Here is a 27,248-nt window from a genome sequence, read left to right on the forward strand (position 1 = left end):
GCTGCTGAGTGATGGAGTTGGGATCTGAACCCAGTTCTCAGCACGGGCACACTCCCTCATCATGGGAGCAGGCACCGCCCCCCGCCCCTCCCCCCCCCCCCCCCCCGCCAGTGCATCATCCCCCAGCACAAGGTGTGTGGCTCCCTTTCTTCTGCCTCTTGAAACTCTGTCCATCTAGCCCATCTCATCTTAACTCTCTTGATACACAACTTCTGCCCCAAGCCTATCCATGTAGGAATCAAGGAGAAAAAAAAAAAAGAAAGAAACAAAAACATTTTCTCCACCACGTCTTTCATAAGGTCCTCATTCAGTCCTCAGAAAGTCCCAGTCATCTCCCTGTTGGCCAAGACATTGAACATCCTGCTTCAGTAGGGCAAAGAGGAGAAAGGGAACCTCTTCTTTATTGAATTCCTGCTATACGCCTGGCTTTGTGCTGGTGGCTCTACCACATTGTCTCATTTTATCCTCACAACCACTCCATGAGGTGGGCACTTAGGCCACTTTACAGATGAGAAAACTGAGGCTCTGAGAGGTTGAGTGACCTGTGGAAGGTCACCCAACTTGGAAGTGATGAGACTGGGATTGGAGCTCCAGTGCCCACTATGTCTCCATTAAACTAGCTCTGCCCCAGGGCCCCACACAATCCCAGACACACTGAATTCAGAATTAATCTTCTGTGTCAAGGTACAGGGCAGGAGGGCAGCAGAGGATGCCACTGACCTCATAAAGGCTGGGCCTTTTGGGGCAGAGGCTCCACGATTACCACTGACAAAGCTACCCCAGGATCTATTCATTGTACTGCAGTACTAGAGAGAGTTCTTGGATTTCCATCCAGAGGAGGAGTGGTGTAGCCCCTGGGAGTTGTAAATAAACCTCACACTCTCCACGCAGAGTCATGGACCATCTTCTTGGGGTGCCAGCAGCTCACGCTTCATCCCCTCAATATACCCCCGCTGTTCTGCATGTGTGTTTATCTATTTGGCCCTCTCTGCTCCCCAACAGTGAGCTCCTAAGGCCAGGAGGAGGTGGTGTACATAGTGGCTTATATGTCATTATGTCATCCTGCCTGGATGTGAAGCCTCCACGTGACTTCAATCTTCCAAGAACAGTGGAACAAGCCTCCTTCTCAAGTCAAAAAAAACACTTGGATTTTAACCCAAACTTTGTCACTTATTAGCTGTGTGACCTTAGGCAAGTCACTTCACCTCTCACTGCTTATTTCCTGCTTGGTGTACTTCACTCTCTACCACTGCAGGGTTACCATGAAACTAAGAGAGGAAGTCATGAAGGATGAGTAAATACTGGAGCAGATTATGTCCGAGCCTTACGTTAAGTCTTATTTACGTGTTATAACCAATTCTCAACTCGTTCAATAATTAAGTAAAAATTACATCGTCACGCTTGGGCCAGACAGTGAAGGACAGACATCAGCGCCCTCTACAGGTCAGAGTGGCAATGGCAGCAGTGACCTGTGACATCTTTGAAGCGGGGGATAATTCTTTGGGGGAACAGAAGTCTTGCATCCACAGCCCTCTTTCTCCCCTTCTCCAATTAGTGACCCTCCTAGCTTAGGAGGATCAAGTTAAGGGGGGTCCCAGGATGACTTACAGGCTCTCCTCCAGTCTTCTGTTTCTAATGCCTACCTCTAAGGCAGTGGTTCTCAGCTGGGTGAGATTTTGTCCTCCGGGGACTGCTGGCAGTGTCTGGAGGCGTTTTGGGTCCTCACAACTGGGAGGACACTACTGGCATCTAGTGAGCAGAGGGCTGGAATGGTACTAAACGTCCCACAATACACAGGACAGGCCCACGCAACAAAGAATCATCCGGCCCAGAATGTTACTAGTGCCAAGGTTGAAAACCCCGCTATAAGGCACTAGGGAGCTGTGTCACTCTGGAAGCTCTGTTTATTCTACTGGAATCCTAGAGAAATCCGTTCAGTTCCCATCCTGAGAAGGAATAGCTTAGGCTCCAGGCATCGGAACTAAATCTTAATGCTCCCCAGGCAGGGCTGGGGACCATCTTCTTGGGATCACAAGGGCACTCCCTTCATCTCCCCACAATAGCTCCCACTGCACTTTCTTCTGGCGACTGCCTCCCATGTGACATTCAGAGACACCCCCAGCAAGGCAGCCCCATGCAGCAGCACTGAGCTTCTGGAAGAGCAAAACCAATCACTCAGGGCATGAAGTATTTCTTTTTACCTCTGCAGTCCTAGGTGTGGATGGACACACTGATGGACACAGTCCTTCAGTAGTGATTCCAGGATGATTGATTATTGGTTGACTGTTTTGTTTGGGATGGACGGAGGCACCTTGTCTTGCTTACAGTTTCTCAGCATTTATATGTCATGTACTCATCCTTTTATCTTTTTAAGAATCTGCTCGGTATGGGGTCCAATGTTAAGTGTTAGAAATGAAATATTCGCCTAACATTCTTTGTCATGCTTAGGAGACAGGTCCACTGTGCTGTCACAGTTGGGAAGGAAGCAGGCTTTAGAGACACATGGACACTCGCTGGGTTCGAATCCCAGCTATGCTGCCTTCTTGCTGTATGATGCTGGGAAAGCTACTCAACCTCTCTTAGCTTCAGTTTTCTCATCCTTAAAAATTGCAATGATGCCTCGTTCTCAGACTTGTTAGAAGCACTAAACGTCTAAATGGTCATGACAGAACAGATTTTAAGTCTCCTGGTTTCCATCTTTATATCCTAGCTCTTCTAATATTTTTAGCTGTGTCACCTTGAGCATATTAAGTTCTAGGATTCTCAATTTCATCCTCTGTAAAGTAGAAATAATAACCCACCATGTACAAAGTTGATGTGAAGATTAAGGGAGATGATGCCTGGAAACCAGTTAGCGGGTTACTGCTGGCATGTCGTTAGTACTCAATAGACGTAACCATTATAATCATTACTATCTGTTACTATTATATTGCCTGCAGTAATCAGAGCTCAAATAGCTGTTTTCATCCACATTATTATTTAGATCTATTTCAGTTTCTTAAATAGCTGTGGATGGCTGAGAGGCATGCATACCTACCTCCTCTTTGTGCCAAGACTGCAGACTGATGAACTGCAGGAGGGGAAAACAACGCAGGCAGATGGGTCCTCCATGGGGGCAGGTTTCTCATAATCCCACCTGCACACATGCAGTGATAAACTGAACGCTCTCCCAAGCTTTCTTCATCCATGTGATAATTTCTTTAAAACCTGCGTGGAATCCCAAGCAATGAAAACTGATGAGCCTAATTATAGACTCCACATCGTACAGAGGCCTGTCTGCTGTGTTTCCTACAGATGCTCTGGGTTGAGTCAAGTTCTGTTCAGAGTGCTCAATTATGGAACATCCAGAGGCGAACAGACCTAGTCTGTCAAATCCATGGGGGCCAAGATGCTGTATCATTTGGTTTTGCAGTTCCTGCAGTGCCCAGAACTCTTCTATCTTTGATGATAGAAGAGTCCAAAAAATAGTGTAATAAGTGGCTTCTGGGACCTGTATTGGTGAGACTATTGACTCATTCACTTGGAAACATGGCTGATTCGAGATTGTGGAACTTTTTTAAAAATTATTTTCTTCCACATACAGATGGCCAATAGGCAGATGAAAAGATGCTCAACATCACTAATATTAGAGAGGTGCAAATCAAAACTACAGTGACCTCACACCAGTCAGAATGGCCATCATTAAGAAGTCTACAAGTAACAAATGCTGGAGAGGGTGTGGAGAAAAGGGAACCCTCCTACACTGCTGGTGGGAATGCAAATTGCTGCATCCACTATGGAGAACAGTATGGAGGTTCCTTAAAAAACTGAAAATAGGGTTATCAAATGATCCAGCAATCCCACCCCTAGGAATATATCTGGACAAAACTATAATTAGAAAAGATACATGCACCCCAATGTTCACTGCAGCACTATATACAATAGCCAAGTCACGAAACAATTCAGTTGTCCATTGACAGATGAATGGATAAAGAAGATGTGGTGTATACATACATATACAGCAACATGGATGGACCTAGAGATTATCATACTAAGTAAAGTAAGTCAGAAAGAGAAATACCATATGATATCCCTTATATGTGGAATCTAAAATATGACACAAATGAACTTATCTATGAAACAGAAACAGAATCACAGACATAGAGAACAGACTTGTGGTTGCCAAGGGCGTGGCAGGGGAGGGATAAATTAGAAGTTTGGGATTAACAGATACACCCTACTATATATAAAACAGATAAACAGCAAGGACCTACAGTATAGCACAGGGAACTATATTCAATACCCTGTAATAAACCATAATGGAAAAGAATATGAAAAAGTATATATATACATACATATATATATATAACTGAATCACTGCTGTACACTGGAAACTAACACAATGTGGTAAATCTACTATACTTCAATAAAAAATAAATTAAGAAGAAGAAAAGCACTAAAACCATTAAATTTTTTTCCAATAGTAAAAATGTCATATTCAATGGAGACATTTAAAAATATATCCCTTCAAAGAAAAAAGAATAAAGGCAGAAAAAACCATCTATATCCCATCACCCAACAATAACCCTTGAATATATTTTGTGGGGTTTTTTCCCACAAAATTTTCTTTTTGTGCATTTGGGGGTTTGTTTTGATTTTCTTTTGTTCGGGGGTTTGACATTTTTTAGAAGTTATAATCACATAGTAAAAAATTTTTCAGACTGCTTTCTTTTCCCCTCTGATAGACTCTTTCAGCATTTTTAACTCTCATGGTTACATAGTATTCCAACAAATGAGTAGATCAGGGTTTACTCAACTGTTCCCCTGCTCCTGGACATCTAGATTATTTTTTATTTTTATTGTTGTAGCTGCAATGAACATTTTGGATATAAAGCTTTTTCTCTTGTTATTCCAAATGTAGCATTATTTCCTTAGGATATATTCTCAAAAGTGGAATTGCTAGGTCAGAGCATTTTAAAGACATTACAAGGTGTTTTAAAGACCGTGTAAAGAGTGCAAGCATTCCCTACACTGCGTGGTGTGGATGTGACTTCAGTTTTGTATTAGTGCGGGTGAATTGCCACCCACCTCTCCAACTTCTACCAAACTCTTTGTCTGCTATGGGGACCTTCCCAGATCCACCCTCCCCTATGACTCCAGAGGGGTCTGACTGTTGTGCAAAAGCTGTTCCTCGGGGATCAGTGTGACCACCCTGTGAACCGGAGTGGCCCGTCCACCCTGTCCCCGACGTGTGGCCCTATCAGCTGAGGCAGTGGGCCCCTGAGCAGGAAAGGAAAGTGGCTGGAAGACAAAACCTCCCTCAACCGTTGAATTTTTTACCCTGTGTATTGAGCCTGTGTGTTTTTCCATCTCGTCGCCGTGGCAACACAACCTCAAGGCTAATAGATACTCCTTGGTGCTTAGAGGGAAAAACTCAGCTGACAGACAAGCGAGGAAGATGCAGGAAGGAAAAGGTTAGCCTCCATGCCCCTCTGTGCCTTGGCAAACGGGCAGAGATAATTAAGAACTTGACTTTAGAATCACACAGATGCCGACAGAAGGGAGGTTCCAGACCTAGCAAAGTCACCTGTTCGCAATGCTAATTAAAATGGACGAAGATATAACAAATTACCTCAGATCTCCTCTCTGCTTGATGGAGAATCTTTCAAAACATAGATCTTTTTAGAGGACCTTTCTCCCCTTTGGGGAATCACATGGCTTTCAAACAGCCTGAAATGATCTCAAAGGCCAGGTGGGATGGGCAGCCTACTGAGATATCCCACCATCAAATTTGTCAGTTCCACCTCACAGCCCCCCTAATTCCCATTTCTCCTCGTCCCCTGCCCCACCTGCCGGCATCCCTCTCAGGCCATCTTCTCAAGACACACCTCCGATCAGGTCCAAGTGAAGATGTCTCCAAGCCCCACCTCCAGCCCCCAGCTGGCACAGCTCAGCACAGTGTCCCCTCACTAACTCTCAGGTCCCTGTGTGAGTCATCCTTCCCCTTTCAGGACTCTGTACATGCATTTTCTCTTCCTGGAAAAGGCCTCCCACCCCTAAAAGCCCTGAGCAAATGCCATTTTTCTCTAAACTGAGTCATTTCCTGCCCCTGGGCTTGCACACCTCCTGATTCGTACCTAGAATACAGCTCTTCCCACGCTCTCCTGGACGGAGTGCATGGACGGTGTCCCCACCTCGGCGGCCTGAGGGCTTGTCTGGGGAAGGGGCCGTGTGCGATCATCTCCCTGAATGCTGCCTGGCCTGTGGTAGGCGTTCAATATTGGAATTTATTACCCTTGCAAAGCTGGGTGACTTGCTGAAAAGGATACATTATTCTATCTGGGGAAATGGGGTAAGACCTTGACCTTCTCCAGCACCAAGCTTCTAAGGAGCCCAAACCCCTCATTTATAACATCAGTATCCAACGTATACAGTTGACCATTTGGGTGCTGAAATTGTTGTTATAGTTATTGTTTGGGGGAACAAAGTCAAAGTTCATATTTTATAACCTTTTTGGGAAATCTCAAACACATTCAAAAGTAGCAAATACTGACCCACCTCCCACCCCCACCAGCCATGTACCATCAAGGCAGCCTCCACAGTGATGAACATTTGGCCGATTTGTTTCCTCTGGTGCCTCCCCTCCTCCATTATTTTTCTGGAGTATTTTAAGGCAAATCCCAGACATGATGTCATTTCACCTGCTAATATTTCATAAGCAGTCTAGGTGAAAATCCTAGCTCTTCTACCTCCTGTGTCTGTGATCTTGGGCAGATTGACCGTCCCGATCCTTGCATTCTATATATGTAAAATGAGAATAATTACGGCACATCCATCATAGGGTTATAATGAGGAGCAAACGGACTATTCCGCAAAACACACTTGACACTCGGCATCTGTCCAGCTTGTGTGCTAAGTGGTCAGTGTTAGCCATTTAAATCACTATTATTATCATTATCCTTACTGAATTTATAGCACAGTCCCAAGCATTTGGGACATGAAAGACATACAGCTGTATCGATCACTAATCATAGCTCTGGCAGTAGAAGGAGAGCAGATTGGAGAAACTGGGGCCTCAGAGACCAAATAGGAGGCTGGAAAAATCATCCTGGAGCGAGGTGATGGGGCCTTGAGCTAGACAGTGATGGAGAGTGGAGATAGGACACACAGAGATGAGAACAAAGACCTCTGACTGACTAGCTGCAGCAGGGGAGGTGCTTGCTGCAATTAAAGGTCAAGTTTAGATTTTGATGGCCTGGAGAGAGTAAGTTAAGGGAGAGGAAGAAGGTGTGAAATAATGAGTTTCCTCTTAGAGGCTTTGTCCTTGCAGTACTGATGTGACATCCTTTAATGGGGCAACCTCTGATGGGGCTTCCTCTGATGGGACAAGCTCTGATGGGGCTTCCTCTGATGGGACAAGCTCTGATGGGACAAGCTCTGATGGGGCTTCCTCTGATGGGACAAGCTCTGATGGGGCTTCCTCTGATGGGACAAGCTCTGATGGGACAAGCTCTGATGGGGCTTCCTCTGATGGGACAAGCTCTGATGGGACAAGCTCTGATGGGGCTTGCTCTGATGGGACAAGCTCTGATGGGGCTTCCTCTGATGGGACAAGCTCTGATGGGGCTTCCTCTGATGGGACAAGCTCTGATACGACAAGCTCTGATGGGGCTTCCTCTGATGGGACAAGCTCTGATGGGACAAGCTCTGATGGAGCGTCCTCTGATGGGACAAGCTCTGATGGGGCTTCCTCTGATGGGACATCCTGGAAAAGACACTTGGCACATGAGACCACGGATTATGACAGCACATGGCTTCTCCTGCATAGCTGGTGGTTCCTTTTACTTCGGAGTTATTTACACCTCCCTGTGAAAGGCTCCAGACGCCCCGCCCTGATGAGCTTCCTTCCACTCCTGCTCTGTAACCTCCCTTCACTATTGCGATGATCAAAGTGGAGTTGGTGCTTTACCCACCATTGCTTTTAAAACTTACTCTGCATGAACACATGCTCACTGTGGACATTTTAAAAAACACAGACAATAGGATGTCACATATGTGGAATCTAAACTGTCAAACTCACAGAAGCAGAGAGTAGAAGGGTGGTTACCAGGGGCTGGGGGGAGGGGGAATGGGATGTGGCAGTCAAAGGGAACAAAGTTTTATGTAAGATAAGTAAGTTCTGGAGATCTGCTATACAGCATAGTACCCACAGCTGACAATACTGTATTGTGTACTTAACATTTGCTAAGAGGGTAGAGCTTATGTTAAGTGTTCTTACCTCAAAATAGTAACTATAGTAAAAAGGGTGAGAGAAAACTTTGGGAGGTGATGGGTATGTTTATGGCCTTGATGGCGGTGATGGTTTCATGGGTGTACGCTTATCCCCAAACTCATTCAGCTGTAACCATTAATTACATACAGCTTTTTATATACCAATTATACCTTAATAAAGTGGTTTTAAAACTAAATAAACAGAAAAAACACAAAAAGTATAATGGAGAAAATGAAAACTAGCCTTACCACAGATATACCCAGGGTAGTTGGGTTGATACAAGCTCTTGTTTATTCTTTATATTAATATATATTCTACAGAGGTGTGATCACACTGAATATAAAATTACTTTCTCTCCTTATCACATCGGTAAGAAATGGGATGAGGTGACCTTTCAGGGATATCCTGCAATTCCCTCAACCATCCTACTCCTGATGGACATGTTTTTGTTTTTGTTTTAGATTTTTGTTTTTAATTTATTTTTGGCTGAGTTGGGTCTTCGTTGCTGCGCGCGGGCTTTCTCTCTAGTTGCGGCAAGCGGGGGATACTCTTTGTTGCCGTGTGCAGGCTTCTCACTCCGGTGGCTTCTCTTGTGGCGGAGCACGGGCTCTAGGCGCACGGGCTTCAGTAGCTGTGGCACACGGGCTTAGTTGCTCCGCGGCATGTGGGATCTTCCCAGACCAGGGCTCGAACCTGTGTCCCCTGCACTGGCAGGCAGATTCTTAACCACTGCGCCACCAGGGAAGCCCTCCCTGATGGACATGTTTTGCTCCAACTTTTTCCTTTTAAATATCAAATAAGAAATATTAACTATTCAATTAGTGAATGGTTTACCCATAAAGCTTTATTCAGTTTCCTTAATTTTGCTCCTTTTAAAAGGCCGCTGCTACCAATAAAAATAAGGAAAGAATCAATTATTTAGTCTCCCTTTCTTATATGAGATGTTTACCACTCGTAATCAACTAATAGATGAAGGGATGTATCTCTTTTAAAAATTATGGCAGCTAATAAATGAACAGAGTGTTAGAATCAGAATATCACCGTTTCACAACCCCAAATAAATTAATGGGTCTAGGCATTGATTATCAGGAAAAGAGGGTCAACCAGCCATTGTGTGTCTCCCAGAGGACACAACAGTACCTACAGTCTTAGTTTGATCAAACCTCCTACCAACTTGGAGGAAATACAGATCACAGGGGCCATGCTGGACAATAACAGCTATCTGCAATCCACAGAATCCAGACAGTGCGAAGGAAACCACCACCAAACAACCTGGGCTCTTCACCTTGCAAGGAACAGCACCAAAAAACAGAAGAAATAGATTTAAAAGGACTTGTCCATTTTTTAAATGGGCAAGATAAAACTATGGTGCCTAGGGTAGTACAGTCAGGCGAAAAACTAAAAGAAACACAAGGAAGTGATCACTCTGAAAGTCGGGATACAAGTGGTAATAGTTGGAGGAGGGGAGGAAGTTGAGGTTGGCACAGAATACATGGTGGGGGGAGGCTTTGAGGATGTCCAACAAAGTTCTATTTCTTGACCTGAGCGCTTACAAACTATATATTTGTTTTGTGTGGCTGTGTGTGTTTTATTTCATAATCAAAATAGTTTAATAAGAAAAAAAAGTTAAAGGTGTACTACCTGTCTCGGTTAAATAGTGCCCCTCCCAATTCATGTCCTTCCCCGAACCTTGGAATGTGAGTGTATTTGGAAATAGCGTCACTGCAGATGTATTTCAACATTACAACGTTGCAGAGAGTTAAATTCTTATGAAGGCATACTGGAATAGGATAAGCCCTCAGTCCAGTATGATTGGTGTCCGTGTAAGAAAAGAAGAGACACAGAAACACAGGGAAGAATGGCACATGAAGACAGAGGCAGAGATTGGAGTGCTGTGATTACAAACCAAGGACACCAAGCACTGCCAACAACCCGCAGAAGCTAGGAGAGAAGCATGGAGAAGATTGTTCCTCAGAGCCTTTGGTAGGAACCCATCCTTCTGACACCTTGACTTGGGACATTTAGCCTCCAGAACTGTGCAAGAATAAACTTCTATTATTTGAAGCCATCTGGCTGGTTGTCCTTTGTTACTGCAGCCCTAGGAAACCAATACAATACCCAAACATTACCATGCGTTCATAATTTTTAAAAAAATGCAAACAGTGATTAGTTTTGCTGTAGACCGGGTGTGATTTTTCAAGGTAGGATTTCCAGGTTCTTGTCCATATGCAAACTGTTATTTACTTGGTTGTAGTGATAGCGAGATACAGTTTAATCTCTGGGCTCTCTCTTCACCTGACAGGTTTGCGATTTAATTTAAGGATACGCATCACCACCAGCCATTGGGTCACACTACATCCTGACGTTTCCTTTGCCAAAATGAAACCAGCCTTCCACTGCATTTCCAGCATGTAACTCTGCTTCTAATTTTTTCTGCTCACATCACAATCAGATCAGGTTCATTGCACCGTGGGCCATGGGTCGCCTGAGTAACACGCTGATTCGCACTTCTGCACACACATCCTATGACCCCACTTCCACAGAGATCTTCCCCTCGAACCACAAGCAGATGAAACTCCATGAGCAACACGGACTCAAGGAAGAAAGGGAGAATATTTATATGTATACCTGATTGACAAACTCCCACTCGCCTCACAGGGCTGGTGCAAGGAAAGGAGATCAAGCACAGAAGTGCTTTGCTCGGTGACAGCACCTGCTAAGCATTCGTCATATGTCAGCTGCTGTGATGTGAATGAGCACTGCCCCCCCCCACCCCATGGTCGTGCCATCTCTGCCTCGTCCTTTACATTTACCTGATTTTTAGATTCAGCTCTTTTCTTGAGACACTAACCTTCTCCTAATATAACCTACGGGCAGGTGGTGACTCTTAAATCACTACGGCCCAAAACATATAGCCCTCCCCTTCCTTCCTGTGTAAGTGCGGGGGGATCCACAAGAAACCCCCCTTCCAAGTGGTGGAGAACCAGCTTCTTACAAGAGCTTTTTGTTTGCAAATGCCTCTTACACAATCACTCTTTTATTTCACTCGTTACTTTAGAGCAACCCACAGTCCCCAAACAACTTGTCCCAGGCATACCTGCCTCGGTTGGCCACCTCTAATTTTGCACCCTGGGTACCCCAGCACTCATCTAAATGACAGCCACGTCTAGATGACATAGTCAATGCTATCTCAATTCCCTTAGGTACTGAAATGCCCCCAAACACCTGCAAACAAGCCCTTTCCCTTAAAGCCTACGGAAGGGGCCTTCTAAACTGTACTTTCCTACATGTTAGCAGGTCTGGCTGTCACCCCTCTGAAAAGATGAGACCTTTCAAGGTTTTGAAAGGTCTTTGGCCTCCTTACAGTTCTAACCCTTTTCCATAATTCTCACATTTGACTGTTCCAGGGGAAAACTTTCAGGTGCCATGGAATGGAATCATTATCCACCTGGGAATGAATAAAACCAGTACTCTCTGGAAGCAAAGGGGTTACATCATTAGTAAGGAACTAGAGTCCTCCAAGCAGAAATAAGAGCTTCTCTAACTGGTTGGAGGATTTTGCTAAAGGATTTGAAGCAAGAACCAGTTGAAACTACATTTTGTCAGTTCTGCCATTGTCACGTGGGATTTCAGGAGTGGGAGGAGCTCGTTATGATGTAACCCATTCCCAGCAGACTTGAGGATCTTAAGTAATTCAAGAGCATTTTCAAAGCATAGTCGCCAGCATCACCCTCAGGGCTCTGGTGGCCATCAGTGACTCATTCTCTGCATAAGTAATACTTCCTTAGACTATTTCTATGTCTTTCTCTTTGGCTGAGTGACAAACTTCTCCCTGACCCTCAAGTCTCAGTCTAATAGTACCTTTCTGCCAAGAGTTTTCCCCGGGTTTTCATCCTTCTCCCAACTCTAATTGCTTCCTCTTCTACGCCCATCACACTTCAAACATCTCTCTTACAGATTGTACAACAGATATTTTTCCGCAGGGGACAGGAACCATTTCATGCATATTTTATCCTCCTCCCCGGACCTCACTTATGTGTTGGAATAAGCATCCACAAGTGTCCACTTCAATTCTACTCCACCATCCAAATTCGACACTGGGGAACATTGTTAAATAAGATCAAACAAATGTTGGAGGCAATTCACTAGATTTTTGTCATCTTTTGCTTTAGTTTGGAATACAGCTGGGCAAGAATATATAGTTTGGCTTGATTATGGACTGTAGATTTCTGCACAACAGCTCTGGCTTTAACTCAATGTTTATTTCATTTGAACTCCTAATGACCATGATACATATGTGGTCATCAGTGTCAGGGCCATCCAAGTTCCCAGGGAAAAAGGACCAGTTACTTCATCCCAATCCTACTGTCTTGCTTTTTTGCCTTCCCTCTTCCTCATTCTCGGAACATTCTTTACCTCTTCTAAGCCGGTACTCCTACCAGTGGCCCCTTAAAAAATCCTCTAGGATCATCTACATTGGCCATTCTGTGGTGCCAGAACTGGGATGGGGCAAGAGAGATGACTAGGGTGCAAAATTTAAGGAGGCGCTCACTCTCAGGTGCTGAACCACCACTCGAATGACCCTGAGAGTGAGCGCCTCCTTAAATGCCCCACCCTTCCCCACGCCCTGCATTATTGCAAAGACCCACTTGCAACTAATCCAAAAAGTTGTGTTTGAATCTTTTCTCTGCCTTCCCAGTGGATCAATCCATGGCCCCTGACATTTTATTTTTTCAGTCACTCTTCCACGTAGGTCAAAATCTCGGGGCTCACTCTCTTTAGACTCTCACAGCTACCTGACAGAACACAAATTCCAGATTTCAAGTCTACCTGCAATGAACGTGTTACTTTTCAATACCCACTTTGGGCTTTAAGCAATCATCAATCCCTCCCAAAGATGGACGTCCTTAATATGAGTCATCTTCCAGAGAAGAGTTTGGTAGATGTTTCTTAATTAGAGTATTATTCAGTTCTTTTTCAAAGCTTTTACTTTATCATCTAATAGGCACAGTGATCCGTGGGATAATGCATCTTAATTTTTTTCCTCTTTTAGATGGCTAGGCTTATTACTAGTCACAGCACAAGCCAAATGGTTTGGTTATTAAGTGGTATCATTTGTACCCTAATGAATTTACGCCTTTCACACCACTGAAAAAGAAATGGAATATCGTGAAACGTTAAATGAAACCCCAAACAAAGACGGAGCAATGTTAACCCTCATTGCTCAAGTGTGAAGGAACTGACCACTCAGAAGGTGACTGGATAGTATAGATTTGTAGGATCTGCTGTGGGCAACCGCACCCCTGCAGACTCCTTGGAATGTAGTACCATCGGCCCCAGGCAACCTTCCCAGCATCTTGTCCCAGGTTCACTTTTATTCTCTGTCCTCATGCCCTCTGGCATCTTTGCAGTCTCTGCTTTCATACTCAGCTCCCTCTGCTTCAAATGGCCCTCTCTCCCTTCTTTTCCTAGTTATGTTCTACTCATCCTTTAAAATCCAGCTCAATTATCACTTCTTTAGAGGAGTTTTTCGTGATCTTCCCAACCAGGTCAATTCCCCTATCCACGTTCTCATAACACCATCTTGGAATTATCCAACGGCAATCTTACATTCATCTGAGTCACTTTGATTGTTTAAGTCTGTGTCTCTGTAAGACCGTAAGTTTTATGAACGCAGAGGATCTTGTAGGTGTTTGCTCACCATCATCTTCCCAGACTTCCAGAAAACCACCTCTCCTAGATCCACTGCAGAAAGAAATAAGAATGACCACAACTAGTGTTCCTCTGTGAACATGGTCTGAGCCAGTCACATTTTCCCCAGGGGTCATGCTTGAACACCAACTTAAATGCTACTGGACTTGGTTGAACCACCAACCAATGGTACAAGATCAACTCTGATGGGTTGCGGTCCATTGGGGCGAAATAAACAAATCAGGAACACATTTTTTAGACTGTGAAACTCTTTATGATGGATTAGCCTATTTAATAAGGGAAACTGTGATTCCCTCAGGGCAGAGAGAGCATGTCTGTTTCAATCATTACTCCACACACAACTCCTAGAAAAGGGCTTTGGCACTGCTGGATAAGTGACAGAATGAATGGATGGACAGAAGCGTTATCATCATTTAAGATATTAAGAAGATGAGGGGCAAAGAGGTGAAGTGACTTGCTGGAATGACATTAGTGAGCCTAGGGATGTTCCCACTGCCTCTTGCCCCCATCCGCTTGGGATGGTTTATCAAGGCAGCCTCCCAGGGACAAGAAGAGTCAGAAAAGACTGAGATGGCCTCTGTGCTCAGGATCTTGGCCTCTTGAAGTGTTTGAATGACATGACTCAAATTTCCTCCCGCTGTCTGGATGGGAAACCAGCTCCAGAAGAGATGGACTGACTGTGGCCAGAATCCCTAGCCCTGGGAAATCCAGCCTCTGGCCAGCCACGCAGCTGGCACTGGCGTCTCAGACTGGGTGTGGGGGACCATGACCCTGTTTATGAACAGACTCCACTGGGCCATCCAGGCAGCACCAAGCAGGCCACCAAGATACAGCTACCTGGGCCAGGGGCACTGGGACCAGGGATACACCCGACAGAAACCTCTGGGCATGGCTCAGCCAAGTGAGTCTCACTCTCCCCTCAAATCAACTTCCTCGTTCATTCATTCATTCATTCCGGAGGCTGTCATATGCCAAACACGCCTTTGCGCTGGGGTCCCTGAGATTGGTGCCATTTTCCTGCCGTCTATGGCTGCACTCTCCAACACGGCAGACCTGAGCGTTTGAAGTGTGGCTGGTCTCAACTGAGACACGCTCGAAGTGTAAAATACATCACGGATTCCAAAACCTTAGTACCAAAAAAGGAATATAAAATATTTCATTCATACTTTTTATTGTATTGAGCATATACTGAAATGATGATATTTGGGATAGATCTGGTTAAAGAAAATATGTTTTTAAAATGGATCTCAGCAGCTTCTTTTTACACTTCTTACTGTGACTAATTAGAGAAATGTTAGTTCCATTCATGGTTCACTTCATATTTCTATTGGACAGCAACGTACAGGAGAGGCTGATGGGCAAGTTCTAAGCTGGGGGTGAGGGTGACGTTACTAGCCGGTCCAGGTGCCGGGGGAGCCCAAAGGACACTTAGCCCAGACTGTGAGGGGCGGGGGTGGGCGGTGAGAGCAGCTTCCTAGAAGAGTTCACATCTAAATCAACAGACAAATCTGAGTTAGTTCCAGGACCAGGGCACTGTGGGAAGGAACTGGGTTTCTACATCAGCACAAAGCTGAGAAGTCCAGATGTGTCTCCAGTGATGGGAGTGAGGGGGGTAGACAAGGGGAAGAGGAAGCAACAAAGCCAGAAAGGGCAACAGACATCAGCTCCCAGAAACCGAGTCCAGGGCTGTCGGGCAGAATTATAATGCGAGCCACACGCAAAGCTTTAAATTTTGTAGTAGCCACAGGCAGAAAAGTAGAAACAGGTGAAATTAATTTTAATTATATGTTTTCTTTAACCCAGGATATTAAAAAGGCTATTGTTTCAATATTTAATCAATGTCAAGGAGAGAGTTTGCATTCTTTTTCATTATGATTGTCTTTGAAGTGTGCTGTGTATTTCACACTCCCAGCACACCCCAGTTTGGACCAGCCACAGTTCAAGTGCTCAGTGCCACACGCGGCTAGTGGCGACTGTATTAGGCAATGCCACGTCCACTAGACTTTTCTCTTGAATGCAATGGGGAGAGGTTCTAAGCAGAGGAGTGCCGTGGACAAATCTCCCTGGCAGCCGTAAGGGAGACCAGTAGCTTTCTGGAGGCTGTCACCACCATCTTCTGTACCCTGTCACCTACCCAGGCGCCTCAGTTCATAAACTGATAACTTGGGAGCAAAATCTCTCTTTGCAGACTTTACCCTTTGACGATGTTATTGGAGGGAAGTTTTGGGATGCAGACAGCAGAGCCCCATCTTGGGTTTTTCCAGAGTCCTGAAAAGGGCAACTTTCCCTCTCTCAATTCCTACGTGGTTCCCACACCATTCAGAGGGCGACCTGCGACAGATTCCTGCGATTTTTCATCCTTGGGTTTCTCCTCTGTTGAAACTCTGATGCCTATACTCACCTAAGAGTATAGGTGCAGATAAAATGAAGCAAGATATGTAAAATGCCTCACGCTGTGCTTCATAAAGAATTGATCAAAAAATGGTAGTTTCTTTCCCTCTGAGAGTTGTCATAAAAGACTCTTCACATCCCCAAGAGCAGCCCAAGAGGATGTAAACTCAAACAGCATGACTGGGGATCAGACTCCTAATCCTTTCTCCAACCCCCATATAAGGAACTTCAAGGAGTCAGTCCCTTTCAGAAAGCAATGTCCCAAAAATATGCAGGTTACAGACTGCCCAGCTGGGAACTTTTTTCTAGCATCTTAGTCAGCTTTAACTGGTAAGAAAACAGCTTTTCGGTTTCCCTGGGCTCTACCTTATTGGAGAAGCAGTTTAAAAACTGTTCCTAATCTCCAAGGAGTTTCCAGGTGCTTAATGACTTGCCAGGGTAATAAACAACTGAATTCTGGGAAACCATTATGTGAGAATCAAAGGAAGCAGCATGATCGGGGCAGAACTGGGAAAAAGCATTGGTTTTTGAAGTCTGCCAAATCTGAGTGTGAAGCACATTTCTGTTGCCAATAATCATGTAGTCTTTGGACAAATTGCTTATGTCTTTGAGAACTCAGGTACTTATCTGTAAAATGGGTATAATATGTATCTTGCAAGATAAGAATTATACATTCAAGGTAACAATGTATTAATTATCTATCACTGCATGACAAATTGTCCCTAAGACTTATTGGCTTAAACCAATTTATAATCTCAGTTTCTGTGGGTGAGGAATGTGGGTAGGGCTTAGCTGGGTCCTTTGGCTCAGGGTCTTTCCCAAGGCTGCAATCAAGGTGTCAGCCCAGGCTGTGATATCATTTCAAGACTCAACTGAGTAAGGATCTGCTTCCAAGCTCTCTCGTTGGCTGTTGGCAGGATCCAGGGCCTCATAGGCTTTTGAACTGACAGTGTCAGTTTCTCACTGGCTGTTGGCTGGAGTTCTCCCTCCATTCCTTGCCATGTGGGCTTCTCCATAGGGCAGCACACAACATGGCCATTTGTGTCATCAGAACAAGAAGGCAAGCATAGCACAGGGAGATCAGCTCGGTGCTTTGTGACCACCTAGAGGGGTGGGATAGGGAGGGTGGAAGGGAGACGCAAGAGGGAAGAGCTATGGAGACACATGTATATGTATAACTGATTCACTTTGTTATAAAGCAGAAACTAACACACCATTGTAAAGCAATTATACTCCAGTAAAGATGTTAAAAAAATAAAATAAATAAAAACACGTCAGCCTTTAAAAAAAAAAGAAAAAGAAGGCAAGAAGAGTCAGAGGAAGAGAGAGACTGGAAGACAGAAGTCACAGTCTTTTATTTTTAACTGGTAAGAAATTGATTTTTTGTTGATGGCCGTTCTTACCGGTGTGAGGTGATACCTCATTGTAGGTTAGTTTTGTTTGGTTTTTCTTTTTATTTATTTATTTATTTATAGTTTTGGCTGTGTTGGGTCTTCGTTGCTGCGCACAGGCTTTCTCTAGTTGCGGCGAGCGGGGGATACTCTTTGTCGTGGTGCTCGGGCTTCTCATTGCGGTGGCTTCTCTTGTTGCGAAGCATGGGCTCTCGGCGCGTAGGCTTCAGTAGTTGTGACACATGGGCTCAACAGTTGTGGCTCGCGGGCTCTAGAGCGCAGGCTCAGTAGTTGTGGTGCACGGGCTTAGTTGCTCCGTGGCATGTGGGATCTTCCCGGACCAGGGCTCGAACCCGAGTCCCCTGCACTGGCAGGTGGATTCTTAACCACTGTGCCACCAGGGAAGTCCCCTCATTGTAGTTTTGATTTGCATTTCTCTAATGATTAGTGATGTTGAGCATTCTTTCATGTGTTTGTTGGAAACCTGTATATATTCTTTGGAGAAATGTCTATTTAGGTCTTCTGCCCATTTCTGGATTGGGTTGTTTGTATTTTTGATATTGAGCTGCATGAGCTGCTTGTATATTTTGGAGATTAATCCTTTGTCAGTTGCTTCGTTTGCAAATATTTTCTCCCATTGTGAGGGTTGTCTTTTCATCTTGGAATGACATTTTGTCACTTTTGCTGTACTCGGTTGGTTACAAGCAAGTAGCTGGGTCCAGCTCACATTTAAGTGGAGGGGACTACACAGGACTGTGAGTCCCAGGAGGTGGTTGGGAGCTGTTTTAGAAGCTGTCTGTCACGATATTTAAAGATTCTCAGTAAATAGTAGCTGCTGTTAAGACTGAATACAAAAGCATTTGGAAAGCATCATTCATCACAGAAATAGGAGAAATCTCCTGGATTATGTATTAGGGTGAGGAAATTCAACAATCACATGACACTGTCAGTCTTTTTAAAAGAGGTTGATTCTAACCAATGCTCGCTTATCCAAAGACTGCATTTAAAGATACATTTAGGGACCTCCCAGGTGGTGCAGTGGTTAAGACTCCGCGTTCCCAATGCAGGGGGCCCAGGTTCATTCCCTGGTCGGGGAACTAGATCCCACATGCTTGCAGCAACTAAAAGAGTTCATATGCCGCAACTAAGGAGCCCACGTGCTGCAACTAAGGAGCCCGCCTGCCACAACTAAGACCCAGCGCAACCAAATAAAGAATACATATTTTTAAAAATTAAAAAAATAAAGATACATTTAATTTATATCAAACAGCGGTTTGATAATGTGTTACCAGATAACAAAGTTTGGACATTAGAATTAAAAAGCACCCATTCCCCCTACATAATGTTTTATCATATATCCAAATCCCTTTCTAGTTATTTTAGAATGCCCGTGTTTTTATGGGGATGTAAATAAAAATATGCACCTCGATTTTCTCATTTCACAATATTATAAAGACATTTAATCCTGCTGTACATTCTTTATAATTAGCACTTTAACAGCTACAAAACATTTCCATTCAGTAGATAAATGTCAGAGCCATGGTTTACTTAACCATTCCCTTATTCTGTGACATGTAAGTTGCTTCAAGGTTTTGCCATTGAAAACAATCGAGTATCTTTTGCGTGGTAAGTTTTTTCCCCATCATTTGAATTGTGTCTTTAGGATAAAGTCCCAGAAAAGCAATTCGAATACGCACATTTTAATGGCTCCGTCAAGTTTTTATTCAAATGGGAAAATGGCTTTGGTTTTTATATAGCAAACACTGCTCCATCAGCCCCAGACTGAGTTCCTCAAAGGCAGACACCCTAGCTTACTTTAAAAAAAAATTTTTTTTAAACCATAGCATCTATAATTCGACTGTACTTCAATAAAAAATAAATTAAAAAAAAAGCAATCTGACTCTGTAAAAGATGACACAACTAAATCTACCTGCATAACAATAATTGAATGGGAGAAACTTGCCAACTAAAAGAAAATACTTTCAGATATAGTTAAAAAAAACTAAATGGACTTCCCTGGTGGTGCAGTGGTTAAGAATCTGCCTGCCAATGCAGGGGACACAGGTTCGAGCCCTGGTCCAGGAAGATCCCACATGCCACAGAGCAGCTAAGCCCGTGCACCACAACTACTGAAGCCCGCACACCTAGAGCCCATGCTCCGCAACAAGAGAAGCCACCACAGTGAGAAGCCCGCGCACTGCAATGAAGAGTAGCCCCTGGTCGCTGCAACTAGAGAAAGCCCACGTGCAGCAACAAAGACCCAACGCAGCCATAAGTAAATAAATAAATTTATATATTAAAAAAACTAAATGAAAACATATGCTATCAATAAAAGATATGCCTAAAATAAGCCATAGCATCTAGCCTATAAGCAACATGTAGTGAACATTTGTGCACTGAATGAATGCATGAACAAAAATACTTAAAAATCCGAGACTTAAAGAAAAATATTTCAACTAGATCTATCGCATTTTTTAAAATCAAGAGATGTTGCATTTCCATTTAGATTTCACTAAGAGATGTGGAGGACTTACCCATGCCAAGCCCTCCATTCTGTTGCCCTTCCCTTATTTTATTTTATCCTCACAGCACCCCCTAGAGTTCATTTTCCATACAGCAACAGAATGAAAGGCTCAAAGGCTACATCAGATTACATCACACACCTGCTTTTTTCAGAGGGTCCCAGGAGGCGTCTATGTATTGATATTTGTCTGACAAGCTCCCATCACTTGAAAAGAAACAGAAGGTCCTCTTCACTGGGGAGAATACTAGTTCTGGGGAAACCTCTGCTTAGGTGGAAACAAAAGTTCCACTCAATAACCAGGAACCATGGGAATTTTCCTGAATGTAGTTCAGCCTCGGTGATGGGTCATTTTAGCCAAACTACGAATCAGAGTTATATAACACTTAGGTAAGCAGGGTGAAAATGACCCTTGAATAATAATTTAATTGGTCAAAATTTACTCTGGCTAATGTTCCTGGCCCCTGGGCAACGTGTTAACTCTTGGAATTCTATAGGACCCTCCTCCCCCAGCCTTTTTTTTTTTTTAAGAAATGTTCATCTTTTTATTTCCGGAGCTATCACTCTCATTTTTTAGACTCAGGAAACCGAGTCGCTTGCAGACAGTTTGAGTGACAACCAGAATTTATTTGCACGCGCTTTCGGAAACCATTGCTAGTTTAGCTGCTAAACTTGAACCGCAGCGGCCCCTGGTGGACAGAGGGTGGTTTGGCTTTTCCAGGCCCTCTTGCCACCTGGGCGACATCTCATCTAACTGGCGCTTTCTCTCCCTGTCTCTCAGGTGAAGGAGGCCATGCAGCGGATCCACGACCGAGGGAACATTGGAAAGTTAATTCTGGATGTAGAAAAGACCCCGACTCCGCTGGTGAGTCAAAAGCAGAGGCATCCGCTCAGTTCAACACCAGAAGGTTTATCTGGTGTAGGCACAGGTGGGATGGAGGGAAGTACAGGAAGCCCTCTGCTGGGCTGGGGCTGGTGGGGGGAGACCAGAGGTAATGAAACGAATGTGCAAGTGAGGGATTAGTCACAAATGGGATGAACGCTAATAAAGAAAGGAAAACGCTTTGGTGAGAACGTTTCAGGAGCAATCTGAGGTCAGGAGAGGACAAGACCACACCCGTGTCTATTACACCTGCTCACTCTTGGCTGCACAAGCGGGAGAAATTCCTGGTAAAATTTAATAAATTCACATTCAATACCCAACAGCATGATGCCACCTGCCTCCGAAATGCCTCCTGATGGGCCCATGGCTTTTGTTTTCTCTTACCAGGACAATACCCTTACACGCAGGGACCCCACCAGGAGTGAAGCATGTCACACTCACATCCCAGACACTCTTGCAAGGGTCCCTTGAGGGGCTCTGCGGTGTGGCGGTCAACACAGAGACTGCCACCAGACTGCACAGATCCAGAGGTGGGGCAGGTGGACAACCATCAACAAGCCATACGCAGAAATGGGACACTGCAGCTCTGAATCGGGCCACAAAGAAGGGCTCGCAGGAGGGGGTCTGTTCCCGTTAGGAAAGTCTGGGAAGGCTTCCCTGAGGAAGCGGGCTGAGCACAAGAGGAAAAGCAGGCATTGAGTAGGCAGGCGGTGGAGGGACGGCGCTGCATGTGCTGTGGCCGAGAGGGAAGTCCAGCTCCAGATCAGCCATGTGGTGCGGGCGGGGGGACTGAGATTCAGGAGATGATTCCTGTTTGTAAGAATAAGTGGGGAGAGCAGAGGTTCAGGGGTCAAGGGAAATTACCTAGCTCAGGTCTAGGACAAGAAGAGAACTCCGAGGCACCGTTCCTGAAGGGGGCTGTAAATGGATAGGACTAGGATGTTCTGAGCATCTGTCGTGTGCTCAGCAATTTGCCAGATGCTTCAAGTACATCATTTCCCTTTGTTTCACTTGGCTCCCATGACAACTTTATAAGGCAGGTGGGTTTATCCTCGTCCTAACGGTGGAGGAAATGGAGGCTCAGAGAGGTGTGACAAGTGTGCCAGGTACTAGCAATGACAAGAAGGTAGGTGGGTAGGTAGATAGATGGTAGATGGATGGATGGATGGATGGATGGATGGACAGGACCAGAAAGAGTCCACATCTTCACAGAAAGGACGTTCCCATGGGGGAATATAGACAACGAAGTGGATAAACCCACATTTGTTACTAGTGTGCTTCTGGCTCCTAGGAAGTGACAGCATCAGGCTTTGAACCCTGGCCGGTCGGCGCAGTGGACGCTGTCAATGCCCACCCATGCCCCCGGCACTCATGGTTCCCCTGCACGCCGGTGCTGTCCTCCTGCTGGCCGCCACCCCTCTCTGCCTGAGCGCGTCCTCTGGCCATGGCAGAGGCTTGGGTTATGCACAAAATCAGCACTCCCTGGCTTCTCCCCTGCTCATGTGTCCCCCACTGTCCCCCAGTGGTCCCCAGCAGGACTGAGCCCAGTTGCCCATGGCAGGACCTATTAACATATCCCGTGCCAGCTTCCTTGCCTTTTCTGTCTCCTTTCCTCACTCTGACCTGCGCTTCCTGGGATCATCTCCCAAGCTCTGGAATCATCTCCCCAATTCCAAATACTTGCAGTCAAATGCTTTCTCAGAGCCTGCGTCTTAGGGTGCCCAACACAAGTCACCTGGTACCACACTGCCTTCCTGAGGAATCAGTTGACCCTAGCGCTCAGCCCTCAGAGAAATCTTTCTCAAGGGCCTTCATCAGATGCTTGAAGAAGGCAGGAGACAGACTGCAGAACCCTCTAAGAAGTCCTCTGCTGCATTACAGATGGCCAATGACAGCACAGAGACCAGTGAGGCGGGCGAAGAGGAGGAGGACCACGAGGGTGACAGTGAGAACAAGGAGAGGACGCCCTTCATCCAGTAACCTGGGGCCCGGGCAGGAGGGCGTGAGGATGCTCTGGAGAAAGAGGACCCGGCTGAGAAATCTCTTCTGCGCCCCAGTGAACAAATGCTGTAGTCCAGTGTGTGCTGTGTCTGTCTGCTGTCAGCTGAGCTAAAAAGCTGTTGATCACTGTTGTTTTTGAAATTAAGTGCCAATCCCATTCCATGCAGTATTATGTCCTTCCCCCATCTGTGTGTTACACTCTCCCCACTCCCCTGTTTCAAAACCATCCATCTTTGGGTCCTTCTCGACAGATCTAGAACAGCCTTGCAAATTGATACAAGTCCACAGGTCCATTGCTTAAGAGACCAGACATGGGCAAAGACAAGTTTGGATTGAAAGGTGTTATCACAGAGCACTGTCCTAGAATTCTTCAGGCCAATGACACTTTTTGCTGCCAGCCACCCATGCTTCTGCAAAGAGCGCTTGCCAATTTGGCTGGCGGAAAGAGGGTAGGCCAGGAGAGGTTTTCACAAGCCCGTAAGTTTAGGATCTCTCCAAGTTGTACTGTCCTACTTCCCACTGAAGAGGCAACCTCCTTACATTCATTCAGGTGTTTCACGGTCAAAAGGTTAAACCAACCTCCCCTCACCCTCTGATGCTTGATTCCTTCACCGGTTCTTAACCATAAACACAGGGAGATAGATGTGGATATTTCAGGATAGAAGATGGGTCAACAGCCAAAGTATGAGGACCAGCCACAGAGGTCCCTCCTCTGAAACCATATCTCATGAGCAAAATCCTCTCCCCGCCACATATATTTAATTTTAAGAAAACTCACCAGGTGTGGGACTATTTCAAAGTCATTACTGAGACTCGCCTATGTTTGCACACTTGCCATTGGCATTACCGATTCTGCTCTTTTCATTTCCTGGTACTGAATAGCAGCCTTTACCTTGGATCCCCCAAGAAAGATCTCCTTTGTAGACCATATTTGGGGGGAAAAAATCAATGAGTATCTTTCTTCTTGCCAAAGCGTGTTCCAACGTGTCACAAACTAACGATACAAAACTCGATGTTTAGTACCTGATGCCAAATATGTGTTCCTCTCCTCTGAAATATAAAATTATGGTGCACACTCTTTGCAAGGCCCTGCTTTCTGGAAATCCGGTACCAAATTCCTTGATCGCACAACCCTGATTAATTTCCCAGCTCCCAGACTCCTAAGGAAACCCCCCCCCGGCCCCACCGCACTTGACCCAGCTTGAGGTGAACAGTCCCTCTGGAGGGACAAGAGGCCCAGTGTCTCCAAGGGGGGGTGGGCTCCTCACCACGTCTCCCAGTCCTGTTGGCCCAGAGGGTGGACTCCACCACTCATAGACCAAACCGGAGACACAAGGAGCCCGCGGTGTTAGCAGCCCAACTCACTTGCGTTCTGGAAGACTTCCGAGGGCTCCTGCATTGCCCGACCTCTCCACCAATGAGCCTTAGGGTACACCCCACACTTCCCCCAAGATGGCAATGAATGCATTTCAGCAACTACCTGTTTTATTCCCTAAGTCCATTGGTAACAAATGTCACCTCATTAGTCATGTTCTTTTTTTCCTATCCTGAGCTCGTGATGATGACTTATTTATGCCAAATATTCACCTGAAGGAAGTGTCTCCTCACTGTGAATGCACACGTAAGCTATGAAGATGAGAGAGGGCGGCGCCACCTCATGAGCCCAGGGATGACAGCATCTCAAAAGAACACACCAACATCAACTTCTCTTCTCTGGGTCACTTAGAAAGATAACGTAGAGGTTGTATCCCCCCAACATGTTTGCTAAATGCAGTACTATTGGTCATGTTTTTCCCATAACCAAGCCCTCAATGAGGTCTTAAGAGGAGCCGTTACCCAAGTGACATTGCTGGTGAGCTGGCCAAAGATGGCATTTTTTAGGGCTGGAGGAGCAGAGACCCACTGGCCATACCAGGCCTCTTATTTGCCAGGGGAGACAGAACTCTCCATTCAGAATCCAAACGGCCTTTGTTATGTCCAGAGGATTAGCATGAAAAGACATTCTTCCCCAAATCTGTTTTTTCAACTATAAGGTTTAGACAATAATCACAAATTATGCTGGTTAGTTAAAGAAAACCCTTTTGTCTCCTTGGTATACAGAATGAGAAGAGAAAACTAGTGTTTGACCAATAAGACCAACTTATGCCATGAAGAATAGGGAAAAAAATTAAAGTATCAAAATTAACCATTTAACACACTCTCGTTCAAAGCATCTTGTTTGCTGTCACTTGACTGTTTTTCTGAAGGAAGTACACAGAATGTCTCAGGTTGCCTTAAAGGAACTGTGAAGGCTTCTCAGTAATTTACGTTTGATCGGAGGGAACTGAAACATTGTCTAACGTATTTGTGGCTTTAGAGCTTCTGTTATATTGTGCCTACAAAGCAAATTATGTTTACATAAAAAAATATGAATAAAGTATTCAGCATAGCATAACCTCGCCTGGCATGTGTTACTCCACATACATAGTTGTTGCAAAAATGGCCCCACTATTAAAACGCAAGGCATGGGTGAATGAAAAAGAAAATATAAAAAACATGTCATAGAAGAATCTTCAGATGAGAAACTAAAGGCTATATATAGAAAACAGGAGTCAAGATGAAATAAGCCTTTAAAAATACATTCGGCTTCCCTCAAGCAAGAAAATAAGACACCACTAAATAAAAGAACTATTAAAGGCATCATGTAATAATAGTAATGATAACAAGAATAACAATAATTATAATAGTATTTATGATACCTACTATATGCTATTAAAAGATATATATGTGTATATATGTGTGTGTGTGTGTGTGTGTGTTTATATGTATACTCTCTTACCCTCCCGACAGCCCTGAGAGGTGGGGTTTACCATTACGCCCATCTTATAGGTGAAAAAACTGAAGACTGAGGTTATGCACTAAGACCACACAGCTGGGAAGTGACGGAGCCAGGATCTGGAGCCAAGGTAGAATCCACGCTCTTAACCACCCCACCATGCTTCTTGGCTTAAATAAGGGTACAATGCAACGCATTTCAATGACCATCCCTTCTCACTAGAAACGGTTCAGGGATTCCCTTTCCTCTGATTTCAAGGATATGTTTATCCATTTGTTTTGCTTTGTAGCAAATAATATGCACACCAAGAAGCATTTTTTTGTCTGGCCCTCGATCCAAGTGTTCAGTGAAGTGCTGATTTCAAAACTCACACACCTCAACCATTTTCATTTTCATGATCTAACATCCTCAAGGTTATCAAAGAGATGCACAAAAGTGAATATCCAAGGGGAAAGATTTCATGAAGGAGGAATTCATGATTAGGGAGGCTTGGCTGTATTTACTATATTTCTCAGCAGGAAGCCAAAAAAATTAGAGCTAGGTCCCATGTCAATAAAACACCACATACATAAACCTGAATTTACAAGGTAGAACAGTTAGTCACCTTGTCAGTGAAATTCTTACAAGATCACTGTGCAAAGGATTTTCTCATTATGTTCTCATTTAATGCTCATGTACTCCATATAAGGCCCATGGCCTCACATAGCCAGTGGTGGTGTGCTGTCACATGTAAACACAGTCCAGCAAGAAAAACTGGAATCTAAACTAAAATCCACATCTTCCCTTATAACTCTGAGAGTGGGGAAGAGGTCTTGCAGTTGGGAACAAAATTCTTTTCAGCCATGTGGGTGAGGTTAGAGCACAAATGGAGGTAAACCTTTCAAAAGCCATTTGGGGCAGAAGGAAACATTAGTGTGAAAGCAAGAAGGTGGGAACATTGAAGGGCGTATAGGAAGAAAGGAGAGTAGAACAGTAGGTGAAATACACTCACGTGGAAATGGAGTGGAGCTGGAGAAAGGCATGATGGGAAGTCCCAACTGGGCATGGAGGTCTTTGAATGACAAGTGAATAATCTTGGATTTCCATGGGAGGGAACAAGCATGTACAATGGTGTGACATGAAAGCTTGCGGGTGTGGCAGGTGATTACAAAGAGTAAATGTAGGGTTCAGTGGGAGGAGGGATATAAGATGAGCCTAAAGCGGGTGCAGAGACAGACGTCAAGTTCCTTGATTCCTCTGCCCCGGTTTCGGTCCTCCAGAATCAGACGCTGAAACAAGGATTT

The 27,248-nt window shown here is 44.8% G+C and overlaps 1 protein-coding gene across 1 annotated transcript in view; it reads left to right on the top strand.

Annotated features, from left to right (window-relative positions):
• VAT1L (vesicle amine transport 1 like) overlaps window positions 1–25,921 on the top strand; it is a 148,909-nt gene extending 122,988 nt beyond the window's left edge. Inside the window, exons 8-9 of the mRNA XM_030863276.2 lie at window positions 21,048–21,131; window positions 23,031–25,921. Coding sequence (XP_030719136.1) covers window positions 21,048–21,131; window positions 23,031–23,129 — 183 coding nt within the window. The 3' untranslated portion in view covers window positions 23,130–25,921. The remainder of the gene's footprint in view (window positions 1–21,047; window positions 21,132–23,030) is intronic.
• The last annotated feature ends 1,327 nt before the right edge of the window (window positions 25,922–27,248 follow it).

This window comes from Globicephala melas, chromosome 19 (genome assembly GCF_963455315.2).
Source record: "Globicephala melas chromosome 19, mGloMel1.2, whole genome shotgun sequence".
NCBI lineage: Eukaryota > Metazoa > Chordata > Mammalia > Artiodactyla > Delphinidae > Globicephala > Globicephala melas.